Source organism: Oryzias latipes, chromosome 24, assembly GCF_002234675.1.
Source record: "Oryzias latipes chromosome 24, ASM223467v1".
NCBI classification, from domain to species: Eukaryota; Metazoa; Chordata; class Actinopteri; order Beloniformes; family Adrianichthyidae; genus Oryzias; species Oryzias latipes.
In genome coordinates, this window is record NC_019882.2 from 19,134,467 (window position 1) to 19,157,034 (window position 22,568).

General features: G+C 42.2%; 3 protein-coding genes across 4 annotated transcripts in view; all 3 read left to right on the plus strand.

The window, feature by feature from the left end:
* The first annotated feature begins 1,824 nt into the window (after positions 1-1,824).
* LOC111946291 (nesprin-2-like) lies at positions 1,825-9,252 on the plus strand. The gene is made up of 14 exons (XM_023953312.1): positions 1,825-2,039; positions 6,287-6,382; positions 6,461-6,538; positions 6,818-6,910; positions 6,991-7,187; positions 7,268-7,467; positions 7,544-7,644; positions 7,921-8,007; positions 8,115-8,228; positions 8,315-8,449; positions 8,523-8,687; positions 8,780-8,892; positions 8,970-9,138; positions 9,229-9,252. Exons 2-14 carry the CDS (start codon positions 6,305-6,307, stop codon positions 9,250-9,252), a joined length of 1,554 nt encoding a protein of 517 aa, XP_023809080.1. The 5' UTR covers positions 1,825-2,039; positions 6,287-6,304.
* On the plus strand, positions 9,228-16,128 carry LOC105357253. 2 transcript variants are annotated; one of them, XR_002872896.1, is made up of 7 exons: positions 9,228-9,318; positions 9,398-9,573; positions 10,437-10,589; positions 10,677-10,808; positions 10,883-10,981; positions 11,203-14,103; positions 15,413-16,128. XR_002872896.1 is itself a non-coding variant. In XM_023953145.1 (6 exons), the coding sequence occupies exons 1-6, from the start codon at positions 9,258-9,260 to the stop codon at positions 11,437-11,439; spliced, it is 858 nt and encodes a 285-aa protein (XP_023808913.1). In that variant the 5' UTR covers positions 9,228-9,257; the 3' UTR covers positions 11,440-14,349. The 2 variants fall into 2 exon arrangements, 1 of the variants encoding a protein (XP_023808913.1); XM_023953145.1 differs by lacking the exon at positions 15,413-16,128 and having other exon boundaries at positions 11,203-14,349.
* A 3,181-nt stretch (positions 16,129-19,309) lies between these two features.
* LOC101155484 (nesprin-2-like) overlaps positions 19,310-22,568 on the plus strand; it is a 33,352-nt gene continuing 30,093 nt past the window's right edge. Inside the window, exons 1-2 of the mRNA XM_023953313.1 lie at positions 19,310-19,482; positions 21,313-21,410. The gene's annotated coding sequence lies outside the window, so the exon portion shown is untranslated. The remainder of the gene's footprint in view (positions 19,483-21,312; positions 21,411-22,568) is intronic.

Sequence of the window (22,568 nt, forward strand, 5' to 3'; positions counted from 1 at the left end):
CACAGTCCCAGCTGTGTCTCTTCGTCCTGACTCCGCTCCGCTGTAGCGTCTGTTTCTACTGAAGGCGCAGGAGTCTTTCTCCGAGAGAAGAACATTGTTATGGGTAGTTGTTGGCGCTCTTTTTTCTGAGCTAGAAGATTTTTTTAGACGGGTATGCCACCTTAGATTTATATTTGAGAACTGCAATGAACGACTCATCAAATGGTCCCATGCTTGTGCCGTGCGCTGAAGTTCAGTGGCCATTCTCACCATGGTTGCTAAGCGACCAAGTGTTAGTCCTTCCTCATCCTCTTTATCAGTGCACTGTAAAAATATCTGCACTGTAAAAAAAATCCGTGAAGCAGCGAAGTCGTGAAAGATGAAACGCGATATAGCGAGGGATCACTGTATTTAGACTTTGTTTTTCAAAACAAGCTTTTGCTTCATTATCTGGACAAAAACAAGCACTAAGAGGTGAACTTTCAACCAAAACCAAGGTTAGTCAGAGTAGACCAGTATACAACTCCATCCATGTAAGTGACATAAAACTGTCTTTACAGTTCCATTCAACAGGGGAGGTATTTGTGTATTGACTGCACTCACATTTACTACTATTTTTCCCGGACCCTTTCATTCATAACTCTATACTGCAAAGAACCACCGTCACAACATTGGCAAACACACATCTAGTTACTGGCTGTAATAATAAACGAGAATCATCAGCAGATGAAAACATGGGTGTGGTGCAGATCGACAGGGAGGAGCAGGAGCTGAAAGGTTACGCTGAACACAGCATGCCGGTAAGTGGATGAATCCAACGTGACCTCACGTTTCCTCACAGTGATGTTTGAATTTGCAGTGAAGTTGAGTAAATCCCAGGATTCTAGTGACAGTTTTAAACCAAGGCAAGGCAAGTTTATTTGTATAGCACAATTCGTACACAAAGTAATTCAAGGTGCTTCACAAAACAGAAAAATGCATTAAAATCACAATACATCATAGAAATAATCAACGTAAAATGTAAAATGACCAAAGGTCATCAAGGTCGTTACGTATTCCAAACAAGCCTCCAGGTTCATCAAGTATATCAGACAGATTGTTTTTTTATCAGGTGTGTTTGGATGTCCAATCCCTTCAGAGATTGGTTTGTACTCGGGATCTTTCAGGATTCTTGAAATTAGAGCTTAAATCACCAAAGAACCGTCCAGTTTGGAAAAAATAAGGTGTATGTCATCAAAGCTTACGGACTACATTAAAGTTTAAGAAGTTCCTATACAGGCTACATCTCATCTGGAGAGTTTTGCTTGCTAATCTTATTTGAGGTTCACATGCTTGGTGAACAGGGTGGAGGCAGGTTCAGATGCCTGCCTTGGCAGACCCCTAAATAAACAACCATGACTCATGAATGAGAACAAGAAGAAACAGTTTTCTTCTGAGATGGTCTTAGACAAAAGAGCAAATGCCAGCTCCTCCACCATGAATCATCCAGAACTGTCAGGTGCTGCAGAGGTAAAACCTCTCTGCTGTCACAGTCAGCCTGGTCAAAGGTTCACGCCCAAGCATGAGCCTCAGTATCCATGTCTTGTCTTGGAAACCGTCCCACCTTCCTGCAGATTCAGACTCAGTCTTACTTTAGCCTGAAGAAAACGCCAGTCTCCCCTTCTGTTGCACAAAAGGAGCTCCCAATGGTTCCGTGGGGGGGGGTTTAAAGGCTCAACATACATGGGAACACATCCTTGTTGCTAAAAGGCATGGAGGGTCAGGACTACCCATTTTTCTGATGTGGGTAGGTACCTAAATAGCAAACATTGAGGGTTTATCTGCAGCTTTCACTATACTGTAGACTTTGACTAGATTTCCATTTAAATAAGCTGCAGAGGTCTGAGAGCTAATGTTTTGGTCCATTCATTGATCGTTTAGCTCTTGGTACTAATCTGTTTGAGCCTATTCATGACGTTCCTGACAAATGACTGAATATTTTTTCCTTTTTTCAATCAGTGGAGCATGAACAAACTCAGAGAAGGACGTTTACCAACTGGATCAATGCTCAGCTTTCTAAGGTATGTTGGGAGGATGGGGATCAAAATCATTACGTGTCATCTTGAACTTGAGTCTTAGCAAACGCCAAGAAGAATGCAAGCTCCTTGCCTTTATGTTCACCCATGTGTCCATTTATCCCTCCACCTAACCAACCATCCACACACTTATTCATCCATCCATCCATCCATCCATCCATTCATCCATCCATCAACTCACCCACATGTCCATCCACCCAGCTACCCATCCATCAAACTATCAATCCATGTATCCATCCATCCATCCATCTTTCCACTCCTCAATCAATCTTCCAAATCCAATTTTCCCCAGCTTGATTTGTAGACAGAGAACAGGGATTTTTCTGCAATTTTCTGAAACCTACCCAAGTAGTTGATGGTCTTTGAAGCTAATCCTATACATTTACTTTGAATCCAACATCAGTTGAGCCCTGTAGCTGGATCAGCTTAATGCTGGATCATAGTGGAGCTGCTCCGTCCAGCTCTAACAGACCTCAAGCTGTTAACATGCAGCTGAAATATAAATAGAGCTTCCATGGACTAGAAAAGTGTGAAATGTGATCCCACACACCTCTTTATAACCTGGTGTCCCTTGTTCATAACGCTGGTTCATTCTGAATCAGCTGATGTTTTTGACACATAGATAGTATTATAAAAACACACGAGTGTTGTTGACATTTTTGTAGTTTCTGTTGAAGGTTTTTCTCCAATCCTTGACTACTTTTAATTTTTTTTGCTTATTTAACCACCTCAGCAGCCATTGTTTTACTAAATCCTCCAAGATATTGTTCAGCCAAAGATAGTAAATTTTAATCAATAAGTCTTCAAAGCTCCACTCCAATTAATTCCAATCCATTTAAAAGGCTTCCGTCTTTTAATTATAATAATTATGCCGTTTTTTTTTGGCAAAAGTAAAAAAAAACTGTCAATTTCTAGGACATAGTTTCTACAGAGTAATGGGAGTTCATTAGAAATTTACCTCTGAGTTGTAGGTGAAACTGTTAACACAGAGCAACCCTGCCTCCCCTTTCCTTCCCCATTGATGAGAGTTCTCAGTTTCTACATTCTTCCACTATCTTACAGCCCCTCATCCCCTTAGCTTTAAATTGCTAGGGCAACAAAAATGGTGAGCAAAATTGCTGTTATCCAGTCGTACAGTTTTTATCCAAATTCCACCTCAGACGGGGAAAACAAAGATATTCATGGATATATTTTTCTACAAGATAATCGGAAAGGAACGGAGCAGGGAGCTTGTGCCTTGCTTAGTCTATTTTGTTAGTCACAACTACAAGGCTTTTCCATTCAGCAAAATTCCTGACATTTTCCAAAGACACTTCTTACAATCTAGAATCGAGCTTTTAGGGTTTACACCTTCAGCTCTTTCCTTAATAGATCTTCGTCAGCTTGGTGCTCTACTTTTACAATCATGTGATTTAGACTGAGTAGTGTGGCACAATAGATTCCATGTCAAGGTGTTTTCCCGTTACAACTGGCGCCACCGGACACAAAACATCAAAAATGAACCATAAAGTTGTTTTAAATGCATTCCTTGTGACAACCCATTCCTCCACCCCAGCAATGGGGCACAAATGGGTGATTGTGAAAGATCCACCAGGTGGCCTCTCAAAAAAAACATTCCACTAATAATGTACAATTTATGCTACATCCATCCATCCATCCATCTTCCTCTGCTTATCCGGTCGCGGGGGCAGCAGTCTAAGAAGAGATGCCCAGACTTCCCTCGCCTCAGCCACTTCCTCCAGCTCCTCTGGGGGGACCCGAGGCGTTACCAGGTCAGCCGACAGACATAGTCTCTCCAACGTGTCCTGGGTCTTCCACGGGGCCTCCGCCCAGTTGGACATGCCCGGAACACCTCTCCAGGGAGGCGTCCAGGAGGCATCCAAACTAGATGCCCGAGTCACCTCAACTGGCTCCTTTCAATGTGGAGGAGAAGCGGTTCTACTCCGAGCTCTCCGCGGGTGACCGAGCTTCTCAATCTATCTTTAAGGTAGCGCCCAACCGACCTATGGTGGAAGCTAATTTCAGCTGCTTGTGTTTGGGGCATCGTTCTTTCGGTCATGACCCATAGCTCATGACCATAGGTGAGTGTTGGAATGAGGATCGACCGGTAAATCAAGAGCTTTGCTTTTTGGCTCAGCTCTCCCTTCCCCACAACGGCCCGATACAACGACCACATAACTGCGGACGCTGCTCCGATCCGCCTGTCCGCTCCTGATCCGCTTCCCTTACTTGTGAGCAACCCCCCCAGATATTTAAACTCCTCCACATGGGGAAGGGACACTCCACCCACCGAGAGATGGCAAACTACCTTTCTCAGGTTGAGGACCATGGCCTCAGATTTAGTGGTGCTGACCCTCTTCCCAGCCACTTCACACTTAGCCGCAAACTGCCCCAATGCACGCTGGAGGTCCTGGCCTGATGAAGCAGGACAACATCATCTGCAAAGAGCAGAGACAAAATCCTGTGGTCCCCAAACCAGACCCCCTCCGGCCCCTGGCTGCGCCTAGAAATTCTGTCCATAAAAACTATGAACAGAACCGGTGATAAAGGGCAGCCCTGCCGGAGTCCAACGTGCACCGGGAAAAGGTCTGACTTACTGGCTATGCAAACCAAACTCTTGCTCCAGTCATACAGAGACCGGACAGCCCTCAGTAAGGCTCCCTGGACCCCATACTCCCAGAGCACCCTCCACAGAATATCACGGGGGACGCGGTCGAACGCCTTCTCCAAATCCACAAAACACACATGGACTCGATGAGCGAACTCCCACAATCCATCCAGCAACCTAAAGAGGGTGTAGAGCTGGTCCACTGTTCCACGACCAGGACGGAAACCGCACTGTTGTTCCTGAATCTGAGGTTCAACTATTGGACGGATTCTCCTCCCCAGTACTCTGGCATAGACTTTCCCAGGGAGGCTGAAGAGTGTAATTCCCCGATTGTTGGAACACACCCTCCGGTCCCCTTTCTTAAAGAGGGGAACCACCACCCCTGTCTGCCAGTCCAGTGGTACAGTTCCCGACTGCCACACGATGCTGCAGAGACATGTCAACCAAGACACTTCCACAGCATCCAGAGACTTGAGGTACTCAGGGAGGACTTCATCCACTCCCGGAGCCTTGCCACTAAGGATCTCGTTGACTACCTCAGTGACTTCAGCTTGGGTAATAGGCAGCCTTACCCCAGAGTCCTCATTCTCTGCTTCTTCAAAAGAAGGCGTGTCAGTGGGATTGAGGAGATCCTCAAAGTATTCCTTCTACCGCCTGACAATGTCCCCGGTTAAAGTCAACAGCCCCCCACCTGCACTGAAAACAGTGCCTGTAGAGAACTCCCCTCCTGAGGCTCCAGAATTTCTTCGAGGCCAACCGATAGTCCTTCTCCATGGCCTCACCGAACTCCTCCCAGGACAGAGTTTTTGCCTCCGAAACAGTCCGGGCCGCAGCTCGCTTAGACTGCCGATACCTGTCAGCTGCCTCTGGCGTCCCACAAGCCAGCCAGGCCTGGTAGGACTCTTTCTTCAGCTTGACGGCATCCCTTACTTCCGGTGTCCACCACCGGGTTCGGGGATTACCGCTGCGACAGGCACCAGAGACCTTGCGACCACAGCTCCGAGCAGCAGCAGAGACAATGGAAGTGGAAAACATGGTCCACTTGGACTCAAACTCCCCAACCTCCCTTGGTACTACCTCTTCGAAGTTTTCCCGGATGTGGGAGTTAAAGACTTCCCTAACGCAGGGCTCAGCCAGATGTTCCCAGCAGACCATCACAGTGCGTTTGGGTCTTCCAAGTCTTTCCGGCCTCCTTCCCCGCCAGTGAATCCAATTCACCACCAGCTAGTGATCGGTGGACAGCTCTGGCCTTCTCTTTACCCGAGTGTCCAAGACACAGGGCATAAGGTCGCCTGAAACAACTACAAAGTCAATCATTGACCTCCTGCCTAGAATGTCCTGATGCCAGGTGTATTGATGGAAACCCTTGTGCTCGAACATGTATGCTATATATTTCAAAACAGCTCTTTACCTAAAAAATTACCATAGATTGATGTTTGGTGTGAACTTTTTTTTATAGAGTTAGTTAAAAAAAATGTCCTTTCTGGGACCAGCCTCTAGTGGTCCAAGTTTGAATTTAGTATTAGAATATGTGCAACCTCCCTTACTGACTGGAACAAGTGATTTCAACAGTTGTCTGCATTCAACCAATGGCCACTTACCTTCCTCCTGTGTTCTGCTTCAGAGAAGCCCACCTTCGCGCATGTCCGACTTGTTTTTGGACCTCAGAGATGGTTCCAAGCTGCTCGACCTGCTGGAGGTGATGAGCGGTCAGTCGCTGGTGAGTCTCTTTCTGTGTGAGCTGATAATGTGCAGCAAATCCATGTGAAGTGTGCTGACAATTATAAAATGTTGGCAGCCAAGACAAAGAGGTCGAGGGGTTTTCCAGCAGAGAACCAATATTGAGACAGCCCTGAACTTTCTGAAGAAGAAATCTGTAAGTCACCAAGCCAACATAGTTTTTGTGTCCTTTCCATTAGTTTGTTTTTGGTAACAGCAAATGGATAACAAGAGTTTTGATAAAAATTATTCAAAAAATGAAGACACAAACAGACATCTAATCTTTTTGTAATCAATTTTCTTAAAAAAAAAAAGAAAAACTCTTAACGCAACATTTGCAGAGTAGACCAATGTCTAAAACTTGGGAATTCAGACTTACAAAGTTTGAGGCTCAAATAACAGACCATTATGAGGTACCGTACTCTTTTGGCTGCAGATCAAGCTGGTAAATATAAACATCTCCGACATCATTGAAGGGCGGCCATCCATCATACTAGGCCTCATATGGACCATTATTCTCCACTGTCATGTGAGTATCACGCTCAAATCTCCACTTTCTTCATATGTTCTGTTCTATTTGATAACTTGTGACTCCTGTGTTTGTTTCAGATCGATGAACTGGCCAGTGCTCTCTCCTTCAGCTCTCGTCATTCTTCTCTCGACTCCTTGGCTAGCCTGGACTCTTGGTCCGACAGCCCGATCTCGGGCAGTCCAGTCCCTGCAGGTCGGACCTCTCCTCTTCATAGACGCTTCCGTATTTCTGCCAAGAAGGCCCTGCTGATGTGGGTCAGGGACCAATGCCAGAAGTGGGTTTTTGTTCTGTTAAGATCCGTTAGGTGCTTCAACTTCTAGGTAACTGTGACATAAGAAATGACCATTTGTTCAGAGTTCAGTGCTCCATCAGCGTGAAGGACTTCAAGGCAAGCTGGAGGAGCGGAGAGGCCTTCCTAGCTATCCTGTGCTCTCTCAGACCACAACTGCTTGATCTTACACTAGTGAAGACCAGGAGCAACCTGGAGAACCTGGAAGAAGCTTTTCACCTGGCTGAGAAGGAGCTACATATCCCTCGCCTGCTAGAGCCACAAGGTTAATGGAACAAAAGCATGTTTTAGGTTTCATCAGTTGGGAGAAATCTGAAAGGGATACATTTGGTTTTCTTTAGATGTTGATGTGAAAGATCCTGATGAGAAATCCATCATGACTTACGTGGCACAGTTCCTCCAGTACTCCAGTGACATGCCAGGGCCTGATGACCATCTGCAGGTAAGAAAGTCAAGCAGATATTTGAACAGTAAGTAAGAACAGTTTGCTAAAAGGCACAGCTAACTGTGGGTGTGAACGGTTGCAGTGCAAAAACTGCTCACCAGTGTCAGTGTGTCTATGAAACAAAAAGAAAGCTCTATGTGAAGGCAGGTTTACTCCCATGAAATTTGGGAGAATTGGGTTGTGGAACATCTGCCTAACTTATTTACATTTACTTTTACCTTTTCTTACATCTCACTCTGATTTTCTTTACACTCTGACCTGTTGGTGGCGCAGCTCTTCCCTCAGCTTCCCTCCTCTTTCTCAACTGACAGCTCACCTGCTCACATCACTCCAGCAGTCGCAGTCTCCTCATTACGTCAGGTACAAGCTATTCCTCCATGAAATGTACATCCTTCCAGTCACTGCAGATTTAGCTTTAACCCAGTTTGGATTTGAACATGTGACTGCCTTTGCTTGTGTACTGTCAGGTACCTTTGAACCAGCGCGTGCAGGAAGTGATCTGCTGGCTGCAGCAGGCCACTCAGGAACTGTCAGAATCCTGGACAGCTGCAGTGGGATCCAGTTATGCAGAGAAGTATCAGGTAACGCAAGCAGCAGCTCAACCCTTTTGGTCAAATCAAAGGTGGAATAAATAAGTAAAAAATCTGTTCTGTTCTTATTTCTTCAGGTGTTTAAGAGGTTTGCTAATTCTGCTGAGCAAAGAAGAACCGTGATGAGTCTTTTTGCTGCAACAAAACGCAATGTTGAGCTGAGACAGGAGCAGCTCACGCTGAAGACAGCGTGGGATCATTTGGAGGAAGAGGTGAAAGAATTCATCACTTCTTTACTGTCCTGAGTTTTTGCTTAACTTGCTGTTAACTTGTGGTACTTTTTAGTTGGGGAAGTACAAAGCAGACCTGGATCAGAGTCTTCCCCATCCTCTAGACTCAGTTGTTGTGTGGCTACAGCGAGGAGAGGCGGAGCTGCAGAAAGATGGGGAAGCATCAACAAATCACGCAGAAGCTGCAAGAGAAGCAAGAGTGCGACAAGACAAACTGAAGGTGACTTGAGGACAGATCAGTCACATCAAAATAATCCCATATGCTGACGATGTTGTCCTTCAATATGCATAACAGACAATCATTTTTTCCAGACTTTGACTGAGGAAATCAGTCATTACAACAAGATTTTGGAATCCTTCAAGAACACAGATTCTTCTGGAAATCTAGTCGTTCCTCCTGAAAAGCTTGATGAGCTAAAAAATCGGTGGGTGAAATGATAACTTTTTATTTAAAAAAGTTCAAACCTGCATGAAACCCTAATGCACTTCAATGTGACATTAGATTAACCAACGTCAGAGTTACAGCTAAATATGATGGAATCAAGGTGGAATTCCGGGAATCCCTGCACACCGTCCTGGACCTCCTGAATCACATTGGTGCTAAAGTTCAGGCCTGGAAAGGTCCATATGGATCTGAGAAGTCCGTTCATGTTCTGTTGCTAGACTGGCATGTGAGTTGGGGTTTTTTTTAGGAACCGATAAGCAAACTGTTCACCAGCTCACAAAATGTTTTTCTGTTTGCGTAATTGGTTAGGAAACAGTTGCGCGACAAGGTCTCCACTTGATTTTGATGGACGCTGTAAAGACTCTGAAGGAGAAGGCGAAAGCTTACAGAGGAAAACCTTCTCTAGGTTTATATCACACACATCACAGACAGAACAACATCTTTGGGTCCATTTGAACCCTTTTTCTGCCATTTTCTCTTGGTAGGTGAAGAGCTCCAGTGTGTAACCCGTCAGGTGAAGGAGTCTGAACGGGAAGCGGAATCGGTCATTCAGGCTGTGACCACCGTTAAAGGGACGATGGAAAGAGTGGCGGGTGCCTGGAAGACTTACAACAAACACCTGACCTTTCTTCATCTGCAAGCTCAAAGTCCTGTTGAGGAGGTGGAGTATCATCCAGCTGTTAGCTCATCAGATGGTTGCAGTTGACCCTTAAAAGCAACTCCAATCATCTTTTCACCTACTTTCAAATCGTTCCCAGTGGTCTTTTAATTATAATTATGTAGATTTTAGCCTAAATCAACAAACCTGTGTCGTTTTTTGGACTTTTGGCATACTCTCTTGCTAGCTTACAGTCCCTCATAACCCCAACCTAATATTGCAGGTAAAACAAAAATGGCGAGCAATATTGGAGCTATCCACCCGTACAGTTTTGATCCAGATTCCAGCTCAGACGAGGAAAACAAAGACCTACGTGGATTTGTCCGACAGTGGATGTTTTAGAATGAAGTAGAGCAGGGAGCTTGTGTATTTTCTACCTCACAAATACAATTTTTTACAACCTTTTTTCGTCTGACCCTGATTCATAACGATTTGAAAGAAATACTCGGAAATTCAATTTTAAGTTTCCTTATACGTATGTATGTGTCATCATGAAAATGTCAAAAACAAACGAAAACAATTTTCATTGGAGTGGGTATTTTACAACGGAGCTTAAGCTCCAGAGCTGACATTCTTTCAACTACTGTAACTCTTTAACCGTTCATGCAATTAAGGTAATTCCAGTGGATTCTGAAGCAGAAAGAAGCACCTTTGTCCAGCAATTTATGTTCGTGATGTGTTGCACGTTGGTGCCAATTCAATATGAATTCAATTCACTTTTCTTTATGTCAGAATCAGCCGATTTACGTTGATCACATAAACGGTTACAAAGTTTCAGCAGTTTAAAGAGCAAATGTTATCTAGTTGTCACCAGCAAGATCTCTGGTGTTAAAGGGTTAAAACTTTGACCCTTCGCTCTTTTGTAGGGTGTAAATGAGTGGACTTCACGCCATGCTCAGTTGAACGAGGCCGGGAGTTTTCTGATTGAAGTGAGCGAAATGGCAACGAGCTTCGCTCTGACTGAGCAGCTCAGCAAAGTCAACAAGTCATGGGCTGAGCACATAAGGAAGACAGTGTTTGTAAGAAGACATGCATTTGATCGCATGCAGCAGCGGATATTAATATTTAGAAATGCAATAACCTTGGCGATGGTTGTTCTTTCATAGGAGGTTCCATCAGGGACCTGTCTCGTGAGTCATCAAGTGGTGAGTTCAATTATCCAGGAGGCCAGTTTGCTTCTGAGAAAACCAGTGGAAGTGGCTTCTGTCCCACTGAAGGCTAAAATACAGACACTGCAGGTTTGCATAGTTGCTGAATTGGAGGAAATATGTTTGGTGTGAGTAGCTTTATTGTTTTCTTTTGTCTCCTGTAGTCACTGAAGAAAAAGTTATCTGCGATGGACGGTTCATCTTTTATGGACTCTCTAGACTCTGAGGCAAGAGATGCAGAAAAGCCACAGCAAATTGTACAGGTACAAGTTGGGACGCAGAAACATCACTGACCTGCACTCTACCATAATTTCGGCACTATATTGCACTTCAGACTAAAAGGCGCTTTCAGTTTTTTTTATAGTTTATTTTTAATTTTTATTAAGACTTTTAAGTGTGCCTCTGGTGCGGAAAATATGGTGAATTAGATTGAGATAAAAAAATGTGAATTTCTTGTCATTTGGATTCTTTGATTCCTTGAAAGATGATTGTAGAAGCAGAGAGGACCTGTGCAGAGATGCAGCGAGCTGCGTCCAGGCTAGAAGCAGGTCTGGCAAAGTTAGACCACTGGAGCTCAGGGGCCCTGGACTGCTACACCCAGCTGAAAGAGAAAAGGAACCGAGGAGCCCATGGGTCTGAGTCAACAGCCAAAGTCAGCACATATGAAGTTTGTGCTTGTCTTTTGACTTCAGTTGATGCTTTATTTTTCTCTCCTTACTAACCCAAAGGCACCTAGGTATAACTGTAAAAGTAGACTCACATTGGGCAATTCCCATGCGTTCTGGCTTGTTTTACTGGTTTAACTGCTCCATGGTCTACCAAAAGAGTGAAACGATAATTACAAAGTCTATTTCTAGAGTTTACAACAACAAGCTGCTTGCTTTCTACCGAAATGTTGCATTATACAAACATTGGACAAAAAGTCTTTGCAGTTTGTAAATCAACAATATGTGTCCATTTCCTCACCAACTAAGCTTGACTGGGTATAAAGGGGGGTGCCTGTGTGTTGCCCTGGAACCTAAGTCACATTGTGTGCGCAGGTCAGTGAGGAGGAGAAATAGTGCTTGTGTTTGAGGACCCATTCTGCAGCACTCTTACACATGATGGCACCAAACATGCTCAAGTAAAACCTTTACTTTGATGAAAACCCCTCCACCAGCACAGGATATGATTTGCGACTCCCCTTTGTGGAATGCCCGGTTATACATTATCGACCATTGCATCAGTCGTGTTGCATCTCCACTCCAATCATTCGATATAGTTCATAGTAAAGTTTCCAGTTTTGCTTGTGACCGTCTGTAATAACTGCAACAAACTTCTTTCTGGATGGCGTTTAAACTTTTCAAGCCTGATGATGCAATTGTCCGCAGCATTTCAGTGATTAAGTATTTTTTTATTGTGACATATAGGGATCTTTTAGATTCAGTTTTTTTTATAAGGCTTGATTTTAATATGCAAAGTTTTTCTGAAGATGTTTTCAAGCCTGTGGTTAATTAATAATGCAGACAAGACAAGGTAGATAGTACATCACGTTTTATTTTGTATTTTAAATGCTTCCAATAACTGTACTTTTGAAAATGAATCAAATTGGAAATCACTTGCCTCCTGCTCCATGTAAAAATCAAATATAACTGAAGTTATAGTTGCATGAGAAATATGCAGTGAAACTGAAGTGCTTTTGTTTTGGAACTGAGTCAGAATAAAATAATGTCTAACCCTTGTTGTATTCAGAAGGCAGCAATAGCGGCCCCGTCTACAAAATCCTGGGATGTGGAAACAGCAATTTTCTGGATCAAGTTTGCGCTGCCACTGCGTCTTCTGATTGCTCAAAATAAGTAAAGGTTAAATGGCACGATATGCACGCGATTGTACTACAGGCGTAAAATTCCAACCCTGGATAATCTCATCATCTTGTGTTGCATTTTGCAGAAATTGTGGTAATTCCCTTCCAATGCGACCCCAGCAATTACAAATAGCAATGAAGGATAAACTGGGCCTAAGCCATATTCACATAAAGTCACAGTCATACTGTGTGACAAAAGTCATCGAAAAACCAAAGGTTGATGGTTCTTCTTCTCTGTTCCCTTAGATTTGACCGTGTCTGGGAACATGGAACCTGCACCTTAGCACATGTTTATCCCCTGACTGGACTTCCTCTAACCCAAGTAGCCCAACCAGCATCATGGAATCATAATTTCCTGTAAAGTCCTTTGAATTATCAAGAGCAAAATTTGCAGGAGAACCATTGGGTGAAGTGGACCAATCATTTTTTATTTCCTCCCCCACACACTAGATTCAGCAAAGTGAAAATGATGCCTACAGTGGGAGGGGCCTTGACCTTGACTGCACTTTACTTCACCCAATCTAGAAACATTCTAAAAACGTCAAATGAGCACAACAAAGTAAATTTAGGGGTTTGTTGACTCCAACCTCCTACCAGTTAAAAAGAGTTGAAACAATGTCAGGCCCAAAATAGTTTGAATAAAGCATGCCAACATTTGTTATGAGGAAAAAAGTAAGGATCATAAAAGATTTTGGCACTAGACTGTGCGTTCATTTTTGGACAAATTTTCTTTTTTTTTTTTTATTCTTTTTTTCAGCAAACAATACAGACAGTGCAATATCTAAACAACAACAACAAAAAAGGGCAACAACAAAAATAAGAAGATAAAGAGAAAAGAAAAAAAGAAAAAACCCTGCTATTTTACTATTACGTGTTTAAATAGAGGTTGACTTGCTATATACTGTTGAAATAATCAATAAATGGTTGCCATGTTTCATTAAAAAAGGTTTTCTTGCTGTCTCAATGAAAATTTGATCTTTTCTAAATTTAAGTATTGCATTATGTTTCTTACCAAATGAAGATGTGTTTGGGGAAATTTGCTTTTACAATTAAGTAGGATCAGATGTCTAGCGAATAGGGTAACATAAGTCAGGACATTTTTTGGGACAAATTTGGATCAAATTTCTGTGCTCCTCTTTGAACTGTGGGTACATGAAGACCTGCAATATATGGTCCCGAAAGTATGGTTATGAAACACCTTTAATGCTCACCTGGTTTGAGGTCTTGGTGTGAAGACACTACCATGGATTATCTGAGATTTATCTCACTAATCTGTGTCTTTCTTTGTGGAATGATCACGAAAGCTCCAGCGTCCTCACCATCTCATTGGTGGTAAAATGGATCCCTACATTTGAAATAAACACTAACATTTCTGCTCTTTCACAGGCAATGGTCTCCCAGGGGTGGCAGCTGGCTCAGGAGGTGAAAACTGAGAGTCAATGTTTGCAGGAACATGTTGAAGGCCTGCAAAAACACTCCATGTTGCACTTTAGCATATCATTCCTGCAAAGCAGGGTTTCAGCATCAGAGACCCACTGCCAGGTACTGTAAACTGATTCATTATCACCATCTGAGTTTGCCTGATTTATCAAGACCTAAACCCTCAGCAAGAGACCAGCTTTGGTGTAATAAATTAAGTTCACCTGTGTGAAAACATTTTAAACCCACCAAATACACATGGAAATTTAACAAAACCGATCCACTCTTCAGGCTAGATTTTAGTTATGCTAGTACACAGACACTTTATTTGTTGCACAATGTTGCCTTGGCAACCATTGGGGTGAACGGAGCTGCCAACATTTTTAACCTATGTTTTTCTTGATCCCATTAACTGTAGTGGCCCCTCCCCCCTCAGGTTCCAAACAGGAAGTACCTGCTGGCTCCAAGAAGCTCCCAAAGATTTTTTATAGAGAAATAAACAGCTATTACAGTCATTCTATTTGTTAGAATAATCATTCTTGCTCTGACATAGTTTTCTATTTCTGCAGTGCAAGTTATTTAAGTTATAAACTGACTTGACCAATCAGATGCCTCAATTGTCACAAAATGGGCAGACGGCTGGTTCCAATTGCAGCAGGTTTCTTAGCTAAGTTAAAAGTCCACAAAGCTAAATCAGGGTCAGGCAGGCAGGGATCAATAATGAGTATGGGAGAATCAGAGAAGAAACAGGAGTAGTCAGACGAGATTCGGGGCAGGCAGCAGACAAACTGAGTCAAAGATAAAACAGGGTCAGGAAATCAGAAGATCAGATGCAGATATAATGCTCAGAAATGAAGAGTGGCACAAGCAATACTTCGCACTGAGTGAGGCTCAGTATAGTGCTTAAGTGTACTGTGAGTGATTGGAAACGAGTCAGGTTTGAGGCATCCAGGAACTGTGTGCTGAGGTTACTGGGAGATGTAGTGCATTCAGTACTCTGGACTGGAGTCAGTTCCCGCTGGTGACCAGAGGGGAGACAGAGGTCTGACTTCTGACATCAGTAAATGTGGTGGCTCCTGGCCCCAACATCCAACATTTAAAATGTTTGATCACTTGAGTTGTGAACTTCCAATAAGCTCATTCCTGATTAGAGAGAGTGGTAGAAACATTGACTCAGACTGACTCAGACCAACATAGTGGCATCTGTATCACCCAAAATAAAAGGTGACCAATTGGAATTAATTTCATTGGTGTTGCAAGTAGGTCAGTTTTTATGGTCCAGTTCTTATACAGGACGTGCTTGATCTCCATATCAATGATTCCACCATTAGAAATGCACCATCTTACCACAGTTTCCTTTTGGCAAGCTCAACCTTCAGCTTTGCGCTCTAGTAAACTTGATCAGTAATTTTGTCTTCTTTTATGGAACCAGGAAATTCTTGGAATGTTTCAGGAGCTTGGGTTCCAGCATGACTTTGGAGAATTTCATCAGGAAACAGTTCACCCAGAGACTGGATTGTACGTTGTGGCGAAAACCAGACATGTTGAGGAGGTTGTGCCGCTAACTCTGTACCAGACATCCCTTCCAAGGACAGTAAATTTGCATGGCTTTGAGTGTAATCTCGCAGATGATGGGAAGCTGCTTCCCAGAATCCATATGGGTTTGGTTCAGGAGATCTTGCCTGCTGGAATGGACACCACTGCTCGGTGTCCAGAGAAGTCCTTCACAGAAGAAACACCCACAGAAACTCAGAAGATCAAGGTCCAATCCAGAAAAGGAATGTTGGCAAAAACGCCACAGAATCCTTTAGTTTCACAGCCACCTCTGATGATCTATAGCGAAGTCCGGTCAAAAGCCCAGGCGATGGCAAAGAGTCGGCTGCAGAAATCCGGGCTTCGTCTGCACGGATGCATCCAGCAAGCACTGCTGATGTTTGCAGGCAGACAAATTTCAGATGTTCCTCCCAAGAAGACACAGGTACGCTACAGAAGCTTTAGATGGGGAAAGCTCAACTTAAGTGTTGAGCTGTCCTCTTAAATGCTCACAGTGCTTTAGTTGCAATATCCAGAACTTAAGACTGTTTTCATATTATACGGTCGAGTTTCATCAGGGTCTGTGGTGTGTGGCTTTGTGCAGCTGGCTTTTGTGTTTTTGCACGCTTATCCAACTGTGTGTCCTTCTCTGCAGAGAGCTTTAGGAAGTCTGCAGCCTTTTGTCATTGAAGAGTTCTTGGGAGCAGTGGAAGGCTTTAGGGCCTTCACCTCTGGGGCTGAGGTGCAGGATTTGCTCCAACTGTCTAACTCTGTGAGAAAACAGTGGGAGGTACGCGGACAGACAATAATCAAGACTCATAAACGAGTTTGAATAAAAACTAAACACCAGGGAAAAGCTTACTCATGTTTCAAAATGATTTCTGTAGTGAAGTGTTGAATGAACTTTCATTGACTAATTCCAACTGTCTGCTTGTTTTGGTTTATGCTTACCAGCTCCTTTGTGAAGAGAAATCTAAAGACTCTCAAAGGTGTTTCTTCTTTACAGACTATCACTGACAAAGACACACCTGAGCAGAAACGGGTCGAAGCGCTAAAAGAGATTTTTGAAAACCTGGCACCGTGGAAAACTTCAGTTCCTGTGAGCGATCAGCTGACTGGTCAAACCAGTGGAGCGGTTATCCGGGGCAAAGGGTAAAGTACGGCAGATGCATGTATAAAAACAGTAATGTTAATTCTAATTTGGTTTAAGTGATCAAGAATTGATGAATACAGCTGAAGTTTATGAAAATAGAGGAGTATGTGCATTAGCTGTAGTGGGACAAAAAAGTATTTAGTCAGTCACCAATTGTGCAAGTTGTCTCACTTAAGAAGATGAAGGAGGCCTGTAATTGTCATCATAGGTAAACCTCAATTATTAGATAAAAAATGACAAAGAAAATACAGAAAAACCCTTTGTCTGATTTTTCAAGAATTTATCCGTAAATTATGGTGGAAAATAAGTATTTGGTCAATAACAAAAGTTAAACTCAGTACTTATTTACATACCCTTTGTTCAACAGTCAAACGTCTTCTGTAAGTCTTCACAAACTGTTGCTGGTATTCTGGCCCATTCCTCCATGCAGATCTCCATGAGAGCAGTGATGCTTTGCGACTGTCGCCGGGCAACACAGACTTCCAACTCCCTCCAAAGATTTTCTTTGGGGTTGAGATCTGGAGACTGGCTAGGCCACTCCAGGACCTTGAAATACTTCTTACGACACCACTCCTTCAGTATCCGGGCAGTGTGTTTGGGATTGTTGCCATGCTGAAAGACCCACCACGTTTAATCTTCAATGCCCTTGCTGATGCGAAGAAGGTTTTCACTCAAAATCTGACGATACATGGCCACATCCATTCTTTTCTTTAAATGGATCAGATGTCTTGGTCTCTTTGCTGACAAACAGCCCCAAAGCATTATGTTTCCACCCCCATGCTTTACAGTAGGTATGGTTTTTTTTGGATGCAACTCAGCATTCTTTCTCCTGCAATCATGACAAGCAGAGTTCTTACCAAAAAGTTCTATTTTGGTTTCATCTGACCATTGGACATTCTCCCAATACTCTTCTGGATCATCCAAATGCTCTCTGGCAAATTTTAGACAGGCCTGCACACGTACTGGCCTTAGCAAGGGGACACGTCTGGCCCTGCAGGATTTGAGTCCCTGGTGGTGTAGTGTGTTACTGATGGTCGCCTTTGTTACTTTGGTCCCAGCTCTGTGCAGGTCATTCACTAGGTCCCCCGTGTGGTTCTGGGATTTTTGTTTACCGTTCTTGTGATCATTTTGACCCCACAGGGTGAGATCTTGTGGGGAGCCCCAGATGGCGGGAGATTATCAGCGGTCTTGTATGTCTTTCATTTCCTAATAATTGCTGCCAGAGTGGATTTCTTCACATCAAGCTGCTCATCTATTGCAGATTCAGTCTTCCCAGCCTGGTGCAGGTCAACAATTTGGTTTCTGGTGTCCTTAGACAGCTCTTTGGTCTAGGTCATAGCGGAGTTTGGAGTGTGACTGTTTGAGGTTGTGGACATGTCAGTTTTATATAGATAACCAGTTCAAACAGATGCCATTAATACAGGTAATGAGTTGAGGACAGAGGATCCTCGTATAAGAAGTTACAAGTCTGTGGAGCCAGAAATCTTGGTTGTTTGTAGTTGACCAAAGTCTTATTTTACAGCATAATTTACTTCTTTTTTTTTTTAAATCAGATAATTTGATTTTCCGGATTTGTTTTCCTCTTTTTGTCTCTCATAGTTGAGGTATACCTATGAGGAAGATTACAGGCCTTTTCTTATCTTAAGGTTGAGAACTTGCACAGTTGGTGGCTGAATAAATACTTTCCCAACTATGTATTTTTAGTCAAATCTTTCACTGAAAAAGTACAAATCTGAATGACACAGCAACACTGAGGGCAGGAAGGGCACATTTTAAGTGTAAAATGTGTTTATCCCTAAAGGTTGTAGCAACAATAGGAATTTTGGATGACAGCAAAGTCAAAAACTGGCAAATTTCATGACATATTTAAAAAGTGTGTTGTGGAAATAAAATTCCTACAGTATTAGGATTGCCATCTTCTGGTAAAGTTAATACAACTAAATTGAATTTGCATCTTTTTTATGCTACTTTGGAGGTCTTAGAATTTACAGAGACATTTTCATCATAATGTATCAATATGTGAAAATGTTTTATAATTTATTTTCAGGTTCAAGTAAAAAATAGTTTCACATATTTTTGGGTTGCTATGAATTATCATATTCAAATTTTCCTCCGCAGTTTATAATCTATTAATATTATATTTCCTAAATGTGACTTTACCAGTTGTTTATGGTTCTTTGCTGCACAAATTTCTCCCTTTGGCATCTCTCAGAGACATTTAGTCAGACAATGATGGTTTGTGTTTATTTTTGAGAATTTATCATTATGTAATGATTCTTGCCCAAACTATTTTCATTACGGTCTTGATTAATTGTGTTCAGTTCCCACTGTATCTTTGGTAAAAGTTGGTGTCAGTGGTTTATCTGCCAAATGTGAAGTAAAATTTCAAAACAATAACATTGCTTTGAACTCTCCGTGAATTGGACAGACTTTATTTAGAAAAGGTCTCTATAATCCTTGTAGTCTGTTAATCTGGATGAGAAGACTGCATAACTGAGGGCCTCGGGGTCCCCCTGATCATGGCATCTTATCTCAGCAGGAGACAGCATCTTGAAGGAAACACCCCGCTGAGCCTGACAGACTTTAAGACAGACAGTCAGCCAGGCAAGAGTCTCAGACTGGATCAACAGGAAGACCACTCACCCCTTTTTGATGCAACTTTTGAGCAGCATCATGTAGACACCTCAGTAGAGGGTGAAGAGCCCCTGATTCATTGTAAACGCCAAAAACCTTCACTGCGCGCCAAAGAACAGAGGCTGGTGGTTCGTCTTCTGGATTCTGGAGAGAGCAGTGGGGAGAGGTACACTCAGATACAGGTATTCTCAGTCTCTCAATCATGATGTTTTACCTCTAAGAATTTGGCTTCCTGAGACAAAAGTTTCAGTCATTTACCCCAAAATCCCTGTTGCATTAACTTCTGTTTTAACTTAAGGCTTTCCAATTGTTGCATTTTTCTATTTTCAACTTTTAGAATTCAATAATTAGTCCAAACACACACATCAAACAGCGTAAAATGTCAGCAGTGTTACAGTCACAGTTGTCATGTGAGGGGGGCTCGAGAGCAGGTAGGACCCAGACGCAGAGACGGGAGGCAAAACGGTTTTGGGACTAGAGGGTTTAATAAACAAACAAAAAGCGCTGCAGAGCAGGATCACAAAACAAAACAAAACTCACTGTGGCGTGGCATGAAACATGGAACATGGCATGACGGGACGACGAGGCATGAAGACGTTAAGAGACGTTAATGGACCAGCACAAGAGGAAGGCAGAGACAAGACTTATATACAGACAGGGCAGACAAGACACAGGTGAACATGATCAGGGCAGATGGGGACCAAGGAAGTAAAACTCAAAAACATGACACAACAGGAAACCTTTCAAAATAAAACAGGAAACAGAACAACAACAGAACAAGAACTAAAACAAAAACCAAGACAAAACAAACTTAAACCATGACAACAGTATTTGAATCTTGCATTCTTTCTCCTTCTCCCTTGACTGTTTTTAAAACTTAATTCCACACTTTTATTTTGAAATGCCTGAGGATTAAATTGTTTTTCTGTAGCTTTTCTCTACTAATGTGGCACTAAACAGATTTATCACTGCTGCTGGTGGAAGGTTTATAATGGAACAAAACACTTTCGGTTTGTGCCTCATTCTAAACTGATTTAAATTTAGTTGTTCATCTGTTTGATTCCTTATTTTGGTAAAACAAATGCACAAAAACAAAATGTATAATTAACAAATGGTATTTGTTTTTCTTTGTTTTTCTAATATAGTTTTAGCTAATTAAACATAGTTGTGGTCAAAGACAGCTTCCCTGGGGGATAAATGTTCTGGAATTTCTTACACAATAAAAGGAGTGTCATCTGCAAAGAGATGAACCCTTCAGCAATTTCAACTTCAATGCAAACTGTGGTTAATATAGAACATTAGGCTGGTCTCAGGGATGTTATCTGAAAGACTCCATATTTTTAATATGTAGGGCAAAAAGTTAATCAAAAGTCAATTGTATAAAAACGTCTTCATTTAGCTTACTGGACCAAATTCATACTATTACCATATTTTTCAATAAGAGCCTTGAATTGACAGTTTTCAATATCTTATATCAGATTCTGTCAACAGCTTGTTTGTTACATGTGATAAAAAATGTCAGGACTCAAATTATAGAACTAATACTTTAAATAAAAATAAAAACTAAAGGAGGAAGAATTGAAAAGTGTGACGAAGCAGATGACCTGACAACCAGTCATTTAAATCCACTGGGGATGATTAACTAAAATAAGGATAATTTTTTTTGATTATTAAATGAAACCAGATGAGACTCAATCAGGGGGAAAAAAAGCCTGAGAAAGAACAAGAACCAAGAAACACAACGGACACACAAAACAAACCAAAACAAAGGACACATCCTCACATAGTATGTACTGTATACGTTTAACATAGACTACTTTAACTATCTCAAAGAAATCTCCCTTAACCTGTGTGTGGCCCTTTAAACACACCTCCCTGGTAAGAAACAGACTTGTAATTGGCTGTTGGTGTTGTGAAGGCTCAGCATGTCACTAATCCTCTGTTATTGGATCTCCTTTCTGTTTCCTGTTTTCCTTTGAACCTGTTAGCATGAATCTCTCCCATCTTTGCAGGCAGTTGTCTGGAGCAACGCAGTGGAGTCCAAACAGGAAGCAGAATGGACTGTGATTCCAGAGGTGGAGAGATCCTCTGAGCAAAAAGCACTGAAGGGGTAAAGAATGTTGGTCTATTTTTAGTAGTGATGGCCTTCAATGAAAAAAAATGCAGTGACATGAATGCAGATCTTAATTTATTTTGAGGGAGAAGTCTCTTTGGGGGCTGTAATCTCTAGTTTAGCCTGAAATCAAATGGTGTTGATGTCATCTAAGTGCTTCCAACTTTCAACCCTTCTGTGGGTAAAGTAGTTTGTTGTGACCTTTTGGTTGCCGTGCTGAACAGGTCTACTCAAAAGTTTACAGTTTTCAATATAAGTTTTCCAAATGTTGACTGAGAGTGACGAAAAAACCCATCTTTTAAGCAAGATTTTGTGGATTTTCTTATCATCTACCATAAAAGGATGCAAGAAAACCCTCGTGGCCAGAAGAAATTTGGTTCTGCCAAATGAAATTGTAAAAAGACAGCCTCTAAGAAGCTAATCACCTTACAGCAACCATACACTTTTTAAAAATGTTTGGTACTAACAGACAAGTTTGCCATTTTTTTACATAAATTTTCAGATATTCTTTGGCAGCCAAAATGTGTCACTGCCTCTTTATTACCACTGTGACCTTAAATGAGTCTCTTCATTTTCCACCATGTTCTTTTTTATTATTATTCAATCAGGAACTGTGTTTGCTACAAAGGTTATTGTTAAGCTTTAGCCTCTGTGTCAATAAAGAACACCTCAACATCAAAGCATAAAATTACGAATGAAAACAGAATGCTAGTCAAATAAAGAAAAAAACTGAAAAAGCTGTATAAAATTTCATTCACATGTTAGAATTCAGCACATTTGAATTTAGCCCGTTTTTAGCCCACATATTAGCATTTATCACATCACACATGCTGAAATTTAGCACACCATGTAGCATTCAGCACAGCTGTTCGCATTTAGCTCACTTTGCAGCATTCGTTACATATTTTTGCATTTAGCACACAAAGTAGAATTCAGGATTCATGATAACTTTTTACACGGTGGCTGGACAGTTCACTTGATTGGGTGTAGGACTGTCACGCAAACCTGGGTTCACCTCCCAGGGTGTGCAATGAGCAAAGTCCAGTGTGGGTCCATAAGAAAGACCCTTTGTGCTGCTGCCTATTTGACTCTGGCTACAGGGTTGTGTATCTGGCTCTCTGCCTCCCTCTCTATGCCAAACTATCTGTGCAAATC